Consider the following 17,093-nt stretch of genomic DNA (forward strand, 5'->3'; position numbering starts at 1 on the left):
TGACAGCGGGAACAGGCTGAGCATCCCTAATCTGAAAAAATTCAAAATATGAAATGCTCTAAAAGCCAAAACTCTTTGAACATTAACATAACACCAGCTAGGCAAGGTGGCTCATGCCTGGAATCCCAGCACTTTGGGAGGCCAAGGCGGGCGGATCACAAGGTCAAGAGATCAAGACCATCCTGGCCAACATGGTGAAACATCGATTCTATTAAAAACACAAAAATTAGCTGGGGTGGCACACGCCTGTAGTCCCAGCTACTTGGGAGGCTGAGGCAGGAGAACCACTTGAACCTGGAAGGTGGAGGTTGCACTGAGCCGATATCCTGCCACTGCACTCTAGCCTGGTGACAGAGAGAGACTTTGTCTCAAAACAAAACAAAACAAAACAAAACAGAACACTGCAAGTGGAAATTCCACTTACAACCTCATGTGATGGGTCACAGTCCAAGCACAGTCAAAGCTTTGTTTCATGCACGAAATTATTCAAAATCTTATATAAAATGACCTTCGGATTATGTGCATAAGGTGTGTATAAAACATAAATGATGCCGGGCGCGGTGGCTCACGCCTGTAATCCCAGCACTTTGGGAGGCCGAGGCGGGTGGATCATGAGGTCAAGAGATCAAGACCATCCTGGTCAGCATTGTGAAACCCTGTCTCTACTAAAAATACAAAAAATTAGCTGGGCAGGGTAGTGCGTGCCTGTAATCCCAGCTACTTGGGAGGCTGAGGCAGGAGAATTGCCTGAACCCAGGAGGCGGAGGTTGTGGTGAGCCAAGATCGCGCCATTGCACTCCAGCCTGGGTAACAAGAGCGAAACTCCGTCTCAATAAATAAATAAATAAATAAATAAATAAATAAATAAATAAACAAACATAAATGAATTATATGTTTAGATTTGAGTCCTATCCCCATGACATCTCATTATGCAAATGCAAATATTCCAAACCTCAAAACAATCTGAAACCCAAAATAATTCTGGTGCCAAGTGTTTTGGATCAGGGATACTGAACCTGTATCAGTTCTGCTGCTGTGGTAGTAGCAGCACCAACGTCAGGTGCAGCAAGATTACTACCATTACATAAGGCAGCAACAAGTGCAGCTTTCTAAACCACATGCCAGTTTCATGTTTTGAGTTGTCTGGTGAGTACACTATACCATTATTTGCTTATGCTTTTCGTATTTTGTCTTTAATTCTGGAGCTCAAGTACTGGTCAGAGGCAAGACAAAGTCCAGCAGAAGCCAACAATTTCCTAGATGAGATTACAGTCATTGAAAAGGGCACCTTCAATAGTTCTCTGCCAGAAAGTTAAAACAAAGAGGCAATTGAGGACTCAGGAGGAGTGGCGGAAAAATGAAACCCAGGCTGCGTGCAGTGGCTCACGCCTGTAATCCCAGCACTTTGGGAGGCTGAGGCGGGCAGATCACCTGAGATCAGGAGTTTGAGGCCAGCCTGGCCAACATGGTGAAACCCTGTCTCTACTAAAAATACAAAAATTAGCCAGGTGTGGTGGTGCACACCTGTAGTCCGAGCAACTCAGGAGGTGGAGGTTGCAGTGAGCCGAGATCATGCCACTGCACTCCAGCCTGGGTGACAGAGTGAGACTCCATCTCAAAAACAAAAAAAGAAATCCAGCTACCTCTTTTATAGGAAGAAGACAAAGCAGGAGATGGTGTGAATGTTGTGGCTGGTTCTGGTGAGGCCAGCACCTAGAGAAAAGCCACAAAACTACAAACTTATAGTGACAGCTCCATCTGAGTTAATTACACTTTCAGCTGAATATGCATATCTAGATTCCTAGGCAGCGACAAAGTCTGGACCCTACTTATGAGGTCGAGGCCTGAAGAATGGGGAAGGACGTTAACAACTACCTGGGTCTTCCCTCAGCCACGTGACGATATGCTTAAGCCAGTGTAAGAACTGGGCAGAATCGAGATAAATGTCGTTGCATTTGTTTTTGTCTTAATATTTTTAAATGGCTTCAATATTCCTCAAAAAAGAGGATTATTTTCCTCAAATTCACAGAATTTCTATTGCATGAGGTTATCCTTCTACTTTTTATTCATAGTGAATAATTCTAATTTATATTTCAAAGTGAGAATTGAAAGTCATTAATAGAAACTCTGCTAATATAGCTATCACTGACAAATATGTTGTTTTATACCCTTTGTGTTTGTCATGCCATTTTAAAAATGAATTTACAGACCATTGGAGAAACAAGGCTTTAAATATAGCAGTAAAATAACTTTCTTCTTAGACTGGACTTTCTCACAATCAGTTGTGGAAAACAGTAACAAAACATGTCCTTCACAGGCTACCAAACTCTGCAACGACGGAAGAGGTGACTGCATGGGGCACAACTGCTTTTCCCTGAAAAAGCCGATGATACCGAGTTTGTGTCATTACTTTTAAGTGGTACCACATAAGGACAGAGGATTTTAACTCATCAGTCGGTGAACGTGCCCAAAAAGATGACCTCGTTCACCTTGCTCAGATCCACTCCACACCAACCAACAAGCACCTCACTCCTTCACCAGACAGCTGACTGCTTCATTTCCATTCAGTAACTTCTCCTTTCATCTGGCCTTGCTTTCAAATATGTCTACGATGCATTTTACCCTGAAAAGCAAAAACATCACCTGTCTTTCAATACCCCAGCTTCTCTCAATTTTTCGTTGTAGAACCCATGTACACATCAGTAAGGTCTTCACCCAATTCTCTCTCCAGTGAGCTTCTCACAGCCTTTCCAACCCTGTTCCCAGGTTTACCCAGAGGGCTTTTTCTTCTCTCACTCCTTACACATCTCCTCCCATCTTCATTTCAAAATCTCCTTGGAGAAGTAGTGTATGTTGACACAAAGTCTTCAGATAAATACTTAAGTGTCAAACTGTTTTGGTCATTGTTTGTCAGCTGTCATTCAGTTCAGTATCAGGTAACAGAAAAACAGCACAAACATTTATTTAGATGCAGCCAACCCGTACCCCTGGGTGCTGAGTGTGTACTGACGGAAAATGATGTGTCAACACACACCAAACGGCTTGCCTTTAATGAATCCTTTCTCTCTGGCTTAAGGGGGTCACCTTGTGTAAGTACCTCAGACTCAGCAAATGAGGTCAACAATTAAGAAGGGCCTAAAATATGCCGATAACTTTCAGTCTTAATAGAGGAAATTAAAACGAAGAAAGTGATCAAATTAGTGCTAGTTCAAAACATGTAAAAGCTGTTTTTGACCTCTACAGAAAAGACACCACATGTTTTTAGAAGAATATGGACACAATGTACTCTGAATTATAATCATTGCTCCTGTGCAACAAATTAAGAAGGTGAGAAAGTTAAATAAGCACCTTGTGCTGAAATAAAATCAGCTGGCTAATTGGTTCTGAGGCACAATTCAGTTCAACAGAAATGCTAAAGTGCTTTTAAAATTCCTATTTGGCGCTCAGCATCCTATAGGAGGCGTTATGACACCATCGGATCGAGCTGAGCACCTGACAGGAGCCCTCTGACTTAACACGATGCAAGTCCTGCCTCATCCAGCAGATGTCAACGGTCACTGGCATATCAAAGCTCCTTTAGCCGTTTTCAAAGTGGCACCGACCTGAACACGGAAAAAGCCTGCACAGAGCAGCAAAGCGAAGGAACTTTAAAAAGCCCTGTGCCAAATGCCAACTTAAACCATGCTACTAGCTATAATTTCCTAACATTTGAGAAAGTAACAGGCAGAAACAAGTGCTGTGGTCCCCTTCTCTTCCTACCAAACCAGCCGGGATGAAGCAGAACTTTGCTATCAGAAGATTCATACTGACTCTCTCCCTCTAATAGAGCAACACCGTGAACCCTTCTTGTAACTATGAGAAGATAAAATCATGCCCTAGAGAATTCCAGAAACGCAACAGACCTGGCAACTGCATAAGAAATTTGTGTTAACATTTACGACTATTATTTGCCATACTTAATGATTTTCCAGATGTTAAAGTACAAAATATTTCTGGCAGACTTTAGAAGAGATCATTTCTTATTTTCATTTATTTGTGGAAATGTTTTAAGTGGAAATGTAGGGGAGAGAAGGAGGGTGGGTAGCTGAATAGCCCAAAGCCTGTACTATATATAAGTATCTTCCAAATTAGATGTTACTTGACAGCTCTTCCCTAGCAATCCAGCACCAAATAATTAAATGAATAAACATTTCAGGAAAAGACTAAAGGAGAGAAGGTCTTCCTCCACAAAATTCTGTAGGTATCGCAGAATACTTGCATGTGTACTTACCTCTATAGCTGTTTTTTTTTTTTTTAGTAGAAGCAAAGGAAAATGATACTATGAACAATAAAGCTAGCTGCATACAAACAATTAAATATGTAAATATGACCAGATTTTTAACCATATGGCCACCGAAAGTTACAACATACAACAAAATGTAAAAGAATTGCTTTGGAACTGCGGCAGTTATGCCTTTTGGAGTAAGGGGTGCTACGGTGGGTTGTACCTGTTCATGATAATCTTTCAACTAGGAACAGACATCATTCCTTTCATATCTCCAGTTCTGTGTTTGCCTCTGAGAGTCAATTTCAGTGTCTGACCTATTCTAGGAAACTTTCACCTTATCACTCAATGGAATGAGGAGACAAAGCTCCCTGGGAAATGTCCACAATCACTTTGAAAAGCTATGTAATCAGAAAGGCACTAGACATGAATAAAACTTCATCTCCAGGAAATCTAAATAACTTCATAGCTACATCCCTTTTCCCTCTCAATCTGAATGCTTGAAGCTTCTGTTGTTTTGTTTTGTACAACCATTTTAGAATGCCATGGGAAGTACAAATTTCATCATGAAGACATGAATGACAAAATAACCCATAAAACCTAAGTCTGTAAAGCAAATAAGCAGATATATTATTTGACTTAGTGGTTATGGAATATGGGGGCTGATTTTTCAACTATCGATACTATGAGAATAATCACAATGAATTGCCTTACTTCATTAAGAAGCAATTACTTCGTTAAGAAGCATGGCTACAGTGACTACACTTCTGTTTGGGCTTTTAGTTCGGACTTAAAGGATTTATAATCAGTAAGCCCCATTATGATTCAAGGAAGTAATGATCCTGGGCTTCGAGTGAGTCAGTGCCTGAGTGAGAATATACTCAAGTGCTCTGTGTGTGCCTGTGCTCCCACACGTGTGCACATCCTCCTCAACCTGGTGGAAAAAAGGCCAGCCATCGTATTCCTTAGAATGTAAACTAACAGATAAGTTAACATCTTAAATCAGGACAGCTTTCTGACAGGAGATGTATTTTTGAAAAGTACTTATCTATCGAGGATTTTTGGTGTGAGTGTGTGCGTGACGCAGGCTGACACGGCCTACCTCAATTCCCTTGGTTTCCTCAATGAACCTCCTGCTGACGGAGACCAGGGCCTCCTGCGGCCATGCATGAAACCAGTCAATAGCCGTGCAGTTAACTATGGCTGGGAACTTCCGAGCTCTAACTCTCAGCGTGTGACCAACTGGAGAGAAACACAAAATGATCTGTGGAGACACGGGGGCAAGGCAGAAACAGGCGGGTGATGAGTGAGCAGAGAATTACTTTGCAATCTTAGACAATGAGAGAAAGGAGCGCAGCCAACCGTGACATGAAACTACCCTAAAGCCCTACAGAGTGGACAGCAACATTAACTTCCTTGCTAATCAAAGTACAAACCTGTCCAAAGAGGCTGCTCCACTGAACACGTGGAAACACTGCTGTCTGCTTTCCTTAAAATTTGTCTCTCTTTGCTTAAACATTTTTGATGATTATCATTAATAGGGAGACCTATTATTCATTTACATCACACAAGTAACATTGTAATAAAAAAAACCAAAAATTAAAAAGAAATCACCATGATACAATACCAATATCTTCATCTTCTGTTCCTTCCATTTTGTAATTCATCAGGCTCCATAAAGCTGCATAATGAAACACTTTAAAAAATGTTTTCTCAGCATTAATGTTTGTGTTTCCATTTAAAATGAAACACATCTACTTGAGCTCCCACTTCAGAATTGTAAAGAAATTAGAAATTCAGTTTATACTATCACACTAGTCTTCAAGAAAAAAAAATCAGTTTACACATTCTCCTGCTGAGAAAATTTTTAAGTTTCTGCTATAAAGCTAACGTTTTGTGTGGCTGTGTAATGAATTACAAGTTAATTAAAATTTAAATATACTTCTAGACTTTTTTTTAGGGACATAAGGGATTCTGTCAGGAGTCCTGAGGGTGGCCATGGCATCTGGCTATGACAGAGGGTCAAAGGAACTCAGTGAGAGGAGCACCTGGTCAGCTCCTCTTTGCTTCAGAGGGTACTTCAGAGGAGACATGCTGTATAAGGTGCCAAAACAAAGGAGGTGTTCAGGGAGCATCCTTTCCTTCTCTGCTTTTATTCTCAAGTTCCTATGGATGCGAGGACACTGGGAAGAGAACTGTCAACTGGGGTAAGGTCTGAGAGGGAGAGTCTTGGTTTCCTCTTCCCTAGAAATGGCTCAGATCTGATGATATAAAGCTTTGTAACTGCCTCTCAGTCTCTAACACTTTGAAATCAGGCAATTGAAATCACTTTTCAAAGGATGTGATTTTTTTTTACCTATAGCAGTTAAAAAGTCGACATCATACAATATTCCTGCATACATGAATCCATATCTCATTTAACAAGTGTTTTATGTTTATTTTATATACCATGTGTATTCAACAATTCAAGCTACATAAATATTAAGATTGAAATGTTTTATTATGTCAAAAAACATGAGATCTACCCTCTTACATTTTTAAGTGTATGGTACAGTATTGTTAACTGTAAGCACAGTGTTGTGCAGCAGCTTTCTAGAACTTTCTTATCTTGCATTACTGAAACTCTACACCTATTGAATAGACATCCCTCCAGCTCCTGGTAACCACCATTCTACTTTCTGTTTCTAGGAGTTTGACTACTCTTGATACCGCACATAAACAGAATCATACAGTAATTGTCCTGTGACTGGCTTATTTCACTTAACATCATGTCCTCAAGGTTCATCCATGTTGTGACATATGACAAGACTTTCTTCCTTTTTATAGATGAAATTATTCCATTGTGTATATATAGCACATTTAGTTTATCTAGTCATCTGTTGATGGACATTTTAGTTGCTTACATGTCTCAGCTACTGTGAATAATGCTTCAGTGAACATGAAAGTGCAGATACCTCTTTGAGATCCTGGTTTCAGTCTCCTTGGCTATATACCTAGAAGGGGGAATGTTAGATTTTATGGTACTTCCGTTTTCAATTTTTTGAGGAGCTACCATACAGTTTTCCATAGTGGCTGCAACATTTTACAATTTCACCAATAGTGTACAAGGGTTCCAATTTCTCCACAGCTTCATCAAAGTAACACTTATTTTCTGCTTTGTTTTTTTTCCAACTGTAACTATCCTAACCTATGTGAGGTGATACTTCATTGTGGTTTTGATTTGCACTTCCCTGATTAGTGATGCTGTGTATCTTTTCATATACCTGTTAGACATGTGTAAGTCTTCTTTAGAGAAATGTCTACTCAAGTCCTTTGCCCATTTTAAAATCAGATTTTTAAACTTGAATTATAGGAGTTCCTTATATATTTTAAATATTAATTCCTTATCAATATCAACTATCAAATCAGTATCAAATAATCAAATATCAATATCAAATATCAAATACACAGTTTGCAAATATTTTCTCCCATTTCACATAGGTTGCTTTGACTCTGTCGATCATTTCCTTTGCTATACAGAAGCTTTTTAGTTTGATGTAATACACTTGTCTGTTTTTCCTTTTGTTTCCTGGGCTTTTGGTGTCATATCAAAGAAATCAATGCCAAGACAAATCTTCTGAAGATTTCCCCTATGTTACACTTAAGTATTTAACCCATTTTGAGTTGATTCTTCCATAGGTTGTGAGATAAGGCCCAATTTATTTTTTTTTGCATGTGGTGAAATGTATTTAACGTTGCATAAGCTGATCATTTTTTCATTATATAAAATTCTAGTTATAAACTAAATGATTGCTGTAATATTTCATGTGCTAACAAGCCTTAGTTAATGCATAGTTTTTACTTATATCTTAGTTCTTATGTTTCTCTTATGAGCTTTCCCCAAAACTTGAGTATTTCTCCTTTCTTTCCAAGTTGGCTTCCCACACCCAACTCATCTCTCATTTGTGCCAATTTTAGAAATGTCATTCACATATAATGTTAGCAAAGGCAGAGAAAAAAAAGCATCTTTTATTTCACAAGATCCCAAATATTTCCATCACTTCTACACTTAATTTCCACACTTGTAACTGGCATAGTAAATGTGTTAGAAAATAAAGTATCTGAACCATGTTTGTTCAGCCTCAGGAAAAGATGCTTTCCCTGAGTTACTGAGTCATAAGCCTTCATTACTGGTATGGTTTGCCTCTGTGTTCACACCTACATCTGATCTCAAGTTGAAATCCCCACAATCCACATGTATCGAGGGTGGGACCTGGTGGGAGGGAACTGGATCATGGGGGCGGTTTCCCCCATGCTGCTCTCGTGATAGTGAGGGAGTTCTCATGAAGACATGATGGTTTTATAAGCACCTGGCATTTCCCCTCTATGCACTTCTCTTTCCTGCCGCCATGTGAAGACGGTCCTTGCTTCCCCTTCTGCCACGACTGTAAGTTTCCTGAGGCCTCCCCAGCCATGTGGAACTGTGAGTCAATTAAACTTCTTTCCTTTATAAATTACCCAGTCTTGGGAATTTCTTTATAGCAATGCGTGAAATGGAGCATTTATTGAAAACCAATATAGAATGGTCACTTAGAGAACTATTATTCTTTTCTACAATTTTATGACTGAAGATATTTCTTCCTGTGTTATGTATTATTGCTTAAATAAGGATCCTCAGAACACTACGTAAAATTTCATAATATGAGAGGGCCTGGAAGGGTGGCATGGAGACCAGGTGTTCTCAAAGAACGGTCTAGGAGTTGGTTAGAAATATAAATCCCTGGACCAACTCCAGACAGAAATAATCAGAAACTCTGGGGGTGGGACTCAGCAATGTGTGTTTTCAACAAACTCTCTAGGGTTATTCTGATACCCACAGCGATAGTCTAATAGTTTTAAGGTATCTACAGGAATACTTCAATGAAACATTGACTTTTTCAATGTTATTGCAGTTTGTTAAATACTCATAGAATCTAGGTCTCTACATACAGAGATAAAAAATTTAGAGAATTTTAAATAAGTAATCTAAATTGTATCAGCTAAACTAGACCCTGGGAACTAAATTACAGAAATATACTTGTTCATCAGTAATCTCTTTGAAGGTAAAGGAGAGTGTCATGCCAGCCTTGAGGAGTGCAGTTACTGACCCAATTCACTGCTCAGTAATTTCTAGTTTTGCCAAAAACTGAGCATAAAGCTTCTCCTGCCATCCAGCTTTCCTTGGTAGTGGAGTCATGTGAGATTCTTCCAGAAACCCACACTAATGTCTGGAAACCATTGGTTATTCTGCTCTTTTCTAAGACACTGTCTTAGAAAACAACTTTACAGACAACCTGAAGTAAACCCCAGTTGTCACAAGGAACATTATTGTGGGGGAAAAAGCATTCCAAGCAATTTTCCTGTTACTTTTTCCTTAATTTCATGAAAGATTAATATAGCAAAGGGCTTATAAGAAATAAAAACAAAATACATAATTTAAAAAGGGTGTTGTCTATAATCTAACTACTAGTATAACAAGCATGTGAAAAGTCATTTTATTTTACGCCTTAGGTGCTGTTTGTTAATATCTGCGATACATCAACAAGGGCTACACAGACTGGTGGGGATGTGGCTGAGCAGCATTTCATGGTCTCTAATGTAAGCCCACACTGCAGAGCCAGCTACCAGAAGCTCTTAGCCAACTACTTCTCTCATCAACATAAATGGCTGGTGTGGCAGCATCATGGATGGTAGACATGATTTTTCACTGATAAAATAAGTAGTGTTCAAGATACCTGAAGCAAAACCTCCCCACTCCAAAAAATGTGTGCATACCTCTGCCAATGTATGAACAAAATTTAAAAATCTAAGTTTCGAGGTATCCCAATAATTATATTTTGGGCAGCGGCCCTTGGGATTTTGGAACTTGACCAGTCCTGCAGTAAGGTGTTTATGAAGAGAGTCTAGTCTTTTGATGTGATTCCAACGAGGTCAGGTCAGCTGAATCCTTCTGTGGAAATACTGCCACATCTGCCCCAAAGAAATCTTCCAAGGATGGGCAAATCGAGTCCCCAAAAGAACAGAGCTGGGATTACACCAAACTTATAGAGCAAGTTGTAAGTTTTTTGTGTGTCTTATTATCACCAATCAACTCTCTGTAGCAGGTTTCAGTCTGAGACATCCTTTCCTGGAAGCATACCTTGAGTTGGGAGATTTGGGGAAAAAGCCCTCTCCCTCACCCAACAGACGTCATCTACCTTGAAGTACCTAAATTCACTGAACTATACCCTTCACCAAAAAGTTCTTGACAATTGCTAGTAAGCTTAAGTTAGTTTCCAACAGTGGGATTAGAAAGGAAAGTCAGAGAAAAAATAAAGTTAAAAATGCCTCTGGCAGCTGTGCTCTTTTCTCAGAGCAAATTCTCACAAGTAAAAAGCAAACCCTGAAATCACCATCTATGTACTTCCTGCGGCTCTAACATTTGGATGTCAGGAACTTGCTTTTGGAATCCATACCATAGAATTTTCTATCTTTTTTTTTTTTTTTTTTGCCCACACAGGTGTTATGACTCATTTGCAGGAATTCACTTTTCCCTGTGCTTTGTAATATGTTTCTGTTTCTTTTAGATAAGATCTCATCATAGGTACATGTTTATTTGTATATCACTAATAGGACTAGTCAATTTCATCTGGTAATGAAAATGTGAATTGCCACAGTCACTCTGTATTTTTTTTCCATTTGATATAGTTTATTCTCAGATGGTAGTAACCCTCCCACATATTTACTTCAGAAGCTTCCATCCATCACTTAGGTTTGCACTTATCCTCGAAAGCCTCGATATTTTTCAAGAATAATAAAGTCTCAATCTGAGGGAACCCTCACAGGAATGGAGGTTTAGTGTAGAAAATCTTCCCCAGTTTGAATGCTCAGTGTCACTTTATCACTGTCCTCATATCTTCCTGTATTATCCCCATCTAATTACCTTTCAATTTCAATTCATTTTTAAAAGATCCAATACCTTCAACATGCACACACTCAATACATTTTCTTATTTATTGCCCTTTTAGACAGCACACAATGAACTCATTCCCATAACCTTTGACTTGTGTAAATATTGGACATTACAGATATTTGCTAGAGGTAATGTTTGACAGCAGGGAGTTTTAGTTAATTTATTTTTCTTCATTTTCTAAACAAGAAAACTCTTCTATTCACAAAGAAAATTGTGTGTGGAATCCCAATAGATAGCAAAGAGCAAGCCTATTTCTGAGGGGGAAGACAGGAAACAGAGCCCTTGTCTCAGCTCCTGTGCTTGTCACCAGGGCCCGTGCTGGTCACAGACTGCGTTCCAAGACAATCTCTAGCCCCATAACAATGTATCAGTTTTGTTTTGTTTTGTTTTTTAAGAAAATCAGTTGCCTACTTTTCTTTCTTCTGGATAGGCCTCTATTTGAACTGTGTCACATCAGGTTTCTGGCTTCCAAGCTGTGCTGCTCACTTAGAGTAGAGGATGTTTCTCCTGACGCTATTGGGTAACTCCATACATGTGCACCACTGCAAGAACAGGCCTCAGATTCTACCAGCAAACCCCACAGGTGAATGCTAGCAAAATGAGAAAAGCACGACACGCTTTCCAAAATGCAAAGGCTATTCAACATACAGTGATGTTCCTACTCAAGGGATTAAGTGCTGGATTTCTGGTATAAAAATTTTCTTTTACAATATAAAATAACGGAGAAGACTTCTACTCACTCTTTGAAGTCTCTTCTGGATCATTATTTTTTGGTGAAATCTTTCTTATCCTGTCTTCTGTTGTCGTACATAACCTTTCTCTCTCACATACATCGTTGTGATTTTACTTTTTGTGTGTGATTATTAGATTGAATGAGGTGGCTCTAGGTGGGCAGTGGCTGGGTTAACCTTTGCTCCCTGTCACATTCCAAGGACTCAGAACCTCACAGGCACTCAGTACATATTTGCTGAGTGATGAATGGCTACACGAATGAGTAAATCTATAATGGTTTGAAAAAAAACTTTTCTGAGTAAAATAAAATACTGGTATTTGTGTCCTAATTTTTTGAGGTTTTGCCGTTTTATCTAATCTCAGAGGGTGAACCTCAGATACAGAGTACAAGGTGGCACCTTTTGCCCTTCTCTGAAGTTCTTTTCATTCTATTTATGTCAAATAATAACAGAAAATGGGAGGACAGAGACTAGAGCACTGTATCCAGAGAGGTGTAGTCCTGCAAAGCGAAACACAGCTGGCAGCACTGAGACTCCCAGAGCCCTGGAACCAGTACCGGGCAAGACAGGTGTCAGCGTTGCTTGTTTCTCATCAGTGCATGTGTCAGAATGTGCACGAATGAGAAACAAGTGGGGTGGGAGGGGTTAAGAGTGTCCCTGTCATCATCGAGATGGCCCCGCATAAGGGAAAGAAATTAAATGTTCTGCTCCTCAGCCACAGGGGGTTTGAAGAGATTCGACTTTATAATCTTGCAAAGATAAGGTTCTGTGATATCTGATTTTCCACCGGGCAAGATGAGTAGCTGAGCTTTTACACAAAATGAACAACATACCCCGAAAATTACTTATGTTACTACTAAGTCTCTTGGCTTAGGCCATGTATGTCTATGTTCATCTGTTGCTTGGATACAAGTGGTGCTTGGCATCTTTTGTTGAGACTATCAGGTCCCTGCACACGACGCAGGGTGAGCCAGTAGGAAATCATCCACCTTGTCTGTTGCCAAACTTTAGCTGTGAATTGCTGTCTCTACTATTCAAGAAGAAAGAAGAGGAAAGAAGCCTAAGTGGAGCCAGAGGAAGAAATACTATAAAACCAAGAAAAGTAGAAAAGCATCCTGCAGATTGAAAGGCAGACGATTCCTCTGAAGTTGATTTAATACAAGAACCTTAAGAAAAGAATAAAAACTTGCAAAGCACTCTCAAGAGGCTGGAAGGATAAAGAAAATAATAGAAACACACAGTAGGAGAACAGGCAAAGATGAAAGAAGAAGACAAAAAAAGGGAGTTTAAATAAAAACAGATAGGATAAACTGCAACACCTTTTCCTAAAAGTAATATTGAAAATATCCTAAGCCAGCATTTCATCTAATACCAATGACGGAAAGCTAATGGCATTCTCATAACAAAAATAAATAAATAAAGATGATCACTATAGTTACTTAAAATTTTTAAGTGCTGTTCAGAAAGTATGGCTGTCCCAGGATATACGAAAGTGGTGATAGTTATAAAGGATTAAAAATTAAACGATGATCTGTCTACTCAGCAAACTCTAAAGAACAAAACGCAAAAGCTATTGGAATTAATGTATGCACTGAATTTGTTGGTAAAAACAAATGCATAACTAATTATCCATCTATTCCTCCTTCCCTCCATCCAATGGCTTTATGTCTACAATGATCAGTTAGAAATTTGGCAGGTGTAGAAAACAGTATAAAATATTGAGAAAAGAAATTAATGAGAAATGTGTGAAATGAATTCAAGAGAATAATCTGCTTTTCAAAAGCTTAAAGACATTTTGACTAAAGGAAGAGATGTGTCACATTCCCGGAAGAGGTCAATTATTATAAAGATGCTAATTCTTCCCACATTCATTAACAAATTTTAGGCGATTCTAACAATTCCCAACAGGCTTAGCAGAATTTAGCAAAGTGATTTTAAAGTTCAGCCAGAATAAAAATGAGTAAGAACATCAAAGGATATTTGGAAAAATAGCCTTTTTGTTGGGAAAGAATTCACACTGTCAGGGAACAAACCTTAAATTGTAACAAGGAAAACAATGTAGGTGAATGAATAAAAATATTCAATATCGTAAATATATCCATTATTCCCAAATTAGTCTATACATTTTCATTGGATTTTTTTAAAAAAGTCAAACTGATTTTACAGTTAATCCAGGAAATTAAAGGTACAAATAACTAAGTAAATGTAGACAAGGAAGGTGATTTTGCTCTACTAGATTCCAGAATATACTATAAAGCTATAATAAACAAAGCAGTGTGACAATTCTGCAGGGACAAATTAATGGGACATAATAGACAGCCCCAAATAGAATGTCTTATGTTTAGGCATTTAAGGTCTGAGATAAATAGCATTTCCAATCAGTGGTAAGAGTGCGATGGCACGATCTCGGCTCACCGCAACGTCCGCCTCTTGGGTTCAGGCAATTCTCCTGCCTCAGCCTCCTGAGTAGCTGGGATTACAGGCACGCACCACCATGCCCAGCTAATTTTTTGTATTTTTAGTAGAGACGGGGTTTCACCATGTTGACCAGGATGGTCTCGATCTCTTGATCTCCTGATCCACCCGCCTCGGCCTCCCAAAGTGCTGGGATTACAGGCGTGCGCCACCGCGCCCGGCCGCAAGAAGACATTTTTTTTGGGAAAAATAACCTGAAACATCTCAGCTTACACTTTGCCATATACAATAAAAAATATAGCAAAGTTTTAAAGAGAGCGTGAAAGCATATAGGCACTAAAATGACTGATACTGCTCCTTTTGATAACTATTCCAAAATCCCTTTCCGATTTTACTCATAAAGGTAATGTCCCCAAATTAAATATTCACTCCCTCAGACTCCTTGGTAGCTGGAGGCAGCATGGGATGCATTTGCAGCCAGTAAGACATCAACTTATGGTTGTGGGGAGGAGCTTAGGTTTCCTGGTACAGAGCCTCCAGGTCCTCTTCCCCTTCCTTCCTCCTGCCTGGACCATAAACATACTGCACCCACCTGTGATCAGGAGGCAAGAGGCATCACAATGAAAGCTGGCAGAAGGGAAAGATGAGAAGAGCATCTCTTCTAAGGAGCCTCTAGGGGTGACAATGAGCCAGTCTGGACTTACTACAGTGAGAGGCTTTAAGAAACTATTGAGTTTTCTCTTATTGTAGCTCAACTTGAGTTCCAACTGTTTCTAGTAAAGATGATCTGGCTCTCGCCTTTGGGAGGCCAAGGCAGGCAGATCACCTCAGACCATGAGTTCGAGACCAGCCTGGCCAACATGGTACAACCCCATCTTTACTAAAAATACAAAAAATTAGCCAAGCATGGTGGCAGACATCGGTAATCCTAGCTACTCAGGAGGCTGAGGCAGAAGAACTGCTTGCACCAAGGAGGCAGAAGCTGCAGTGAGCCGAGATTGCGCCACTGCACTCCAGCCTAAGCAACAAGAGGGAAACTCTGTCTCAAACAAACAAAAAAGACAATCAATAAAAATAACTGGGCATGGTGACTCACACCACCTGTGAGTAAAAAGAGCATCAAAGAATTTGAATGCCTGTAACTACTGAATCCAGCAATATCCAGTCTACGAATTTATCCTGTAGAAGCAAGCGAAGTTGAGCATGAAAGATACACATATAGATATATATACAGATATGTAAACAATGCTCATTCTGGCACTATTTGTAACAATGGCTCTTAAATTTCATCATGCCTCTAAATCACCTGGAGGCCTTGTTAAGACAGATTTCTGGGGGCCTCCCGAAGTTTCTGACTAAGGAGGTCTGGGGTGGAGTTGGAGAAACTGCATTTTAAGAAAAGTTTCTTGTTGACGTTGCTTCTGCAGCTCTGAGGAAGAGACTGAGAGCCATTACTTTATACTATTACTACCTCAAATTCTATCATTGTACTTGTTTTCCCATTCTATAAAGAAAATTTGATTCAAGTATATCACAATGGAACAGGAAGAAATCCCTGGCCTTGTTACTACCTGACAAATGTATTTTTAGTCGTATTTTTGATGGAGAGAAAGCTCTTTGGGCAACTGAACCTTAAGTCCTAACCTTCTAACCTCAGCACAGAATTGCTCAGGAGGATTAATGTGGAACTTGAAATCGCAGAATGTCAGAGAAACTTATTGACTCTGCTCCTTAACCTCCAAACAAAGGCATATTCAGGGCCAATGCCAGTCCCCGTCTCCTATCCTTAAATACTTTAGTTTTATAGCTGCGGCAGCCTGCTACTAACTTGACAGGTATAACAATATGAGAAGCATCAGTAAAGTAGCAGCTTTCCTAGATTACAAGCCATTCCATACTAGACAGCCTGAATTTTCCCAAGCAGCATTCTTTAACTGGCTTCCTGCCGTAAGTCTGGAGGCACTCCCTGTTTCCTTGTGATACTTGATCTTTATTGACCTATTTTGTTTACAGTACATGCCTACGTGATACACTATAGCACAGAGCAGTTGATGGGGAAGAACTGGGGTAATCCTTCAGAACATCTGAACATTACTTTTTTTTTTTTTGAGATGGAGTCTCACTCTGTTGCCCAGGCTGGAGTGTAATGGTGCGATCTCGGCTCACTGCAGCGTCCACCTCCCAGGTTCAAGTGATTCTCCTGCCTCAGCTACCTGAGTAGCTGGGATTATAGGCACACACCACCAAGCCTGGCTAATTTTTGTATTTTTAGTAGAGATGGGGTTTCGCCATGTTGGCCAGGCTGGTCTTGAACTCCTGACCTCAGGTGATCCCTCTACCTCAGCCTCCCAAAGTGCTGGGATTACAGGTGCGCACAGCCCATTGGAGTGTTACTTCTAAATTCCTTTCCGAGAAGTTACTGACATTATCATCACTTTTTTAAATTCAAAACTCTCCTCACTGCTCACTTTATGATTTAGAAACCTCTTATCTCATTCCAGTTTACTTTTCCAGATTTATCAATCTAACTCTCTCTACAAGAACTCTATGTCCCGGCCTTTAGAGGTAACCTGGGTTTCTCCAAATATGTACTGTGAAGCTGACCTTTATATAAATGCCATTTCCTGTCCCTGAAAGCTCCTCCCTGCAAATTCTTCTCCATGCTTGACATGTGGCCCATCATCTCCTCCAGGATGACCTGCTCCAGGGAGGA

General features: G+C 39.7%; 1 protein-coding gene across 1 annotated transcript in view; it reads right to left on the minus strand.

Annotated features, from left to right (window-relative positions):
- Positions 1 to 17,093, minus strand: part of DNAH11 (dynein axonemal heavy chain 11) — a 407,386-nt gene that overhangs the window by 136,290 nt on the left and 254,003 nt on the right. Inside the window, exon 55 of the mRNA XM_064380322.1 lies at positions 5,367 to 5,528. Coding sequence (XP_064236392.1) covers positions 5,367 to 5,528 — 162 coding nt within the window. The remainder of the gene's footprint in view (positions 1 to 5,366; positions 5,529 to 17,093) is intronic.

Source organism: Aotus nancymaae, unplaced genomic scaffold (assembly GCF_030222135.1).
Source record: "Aotus nancymaae isolate 86718 unplaced genomic scaffold, 86718_ANA_hifiasm-v0.15.2.pri h1tg000025l, whole genome shotgun sequence".
Taxonomy (NCBI): domain Eukaryota; kingdom Metazoa; phylum Chordata; class Mammalia; order Primates; family Aotidae; genus Aotus; species Aotus nancymaae.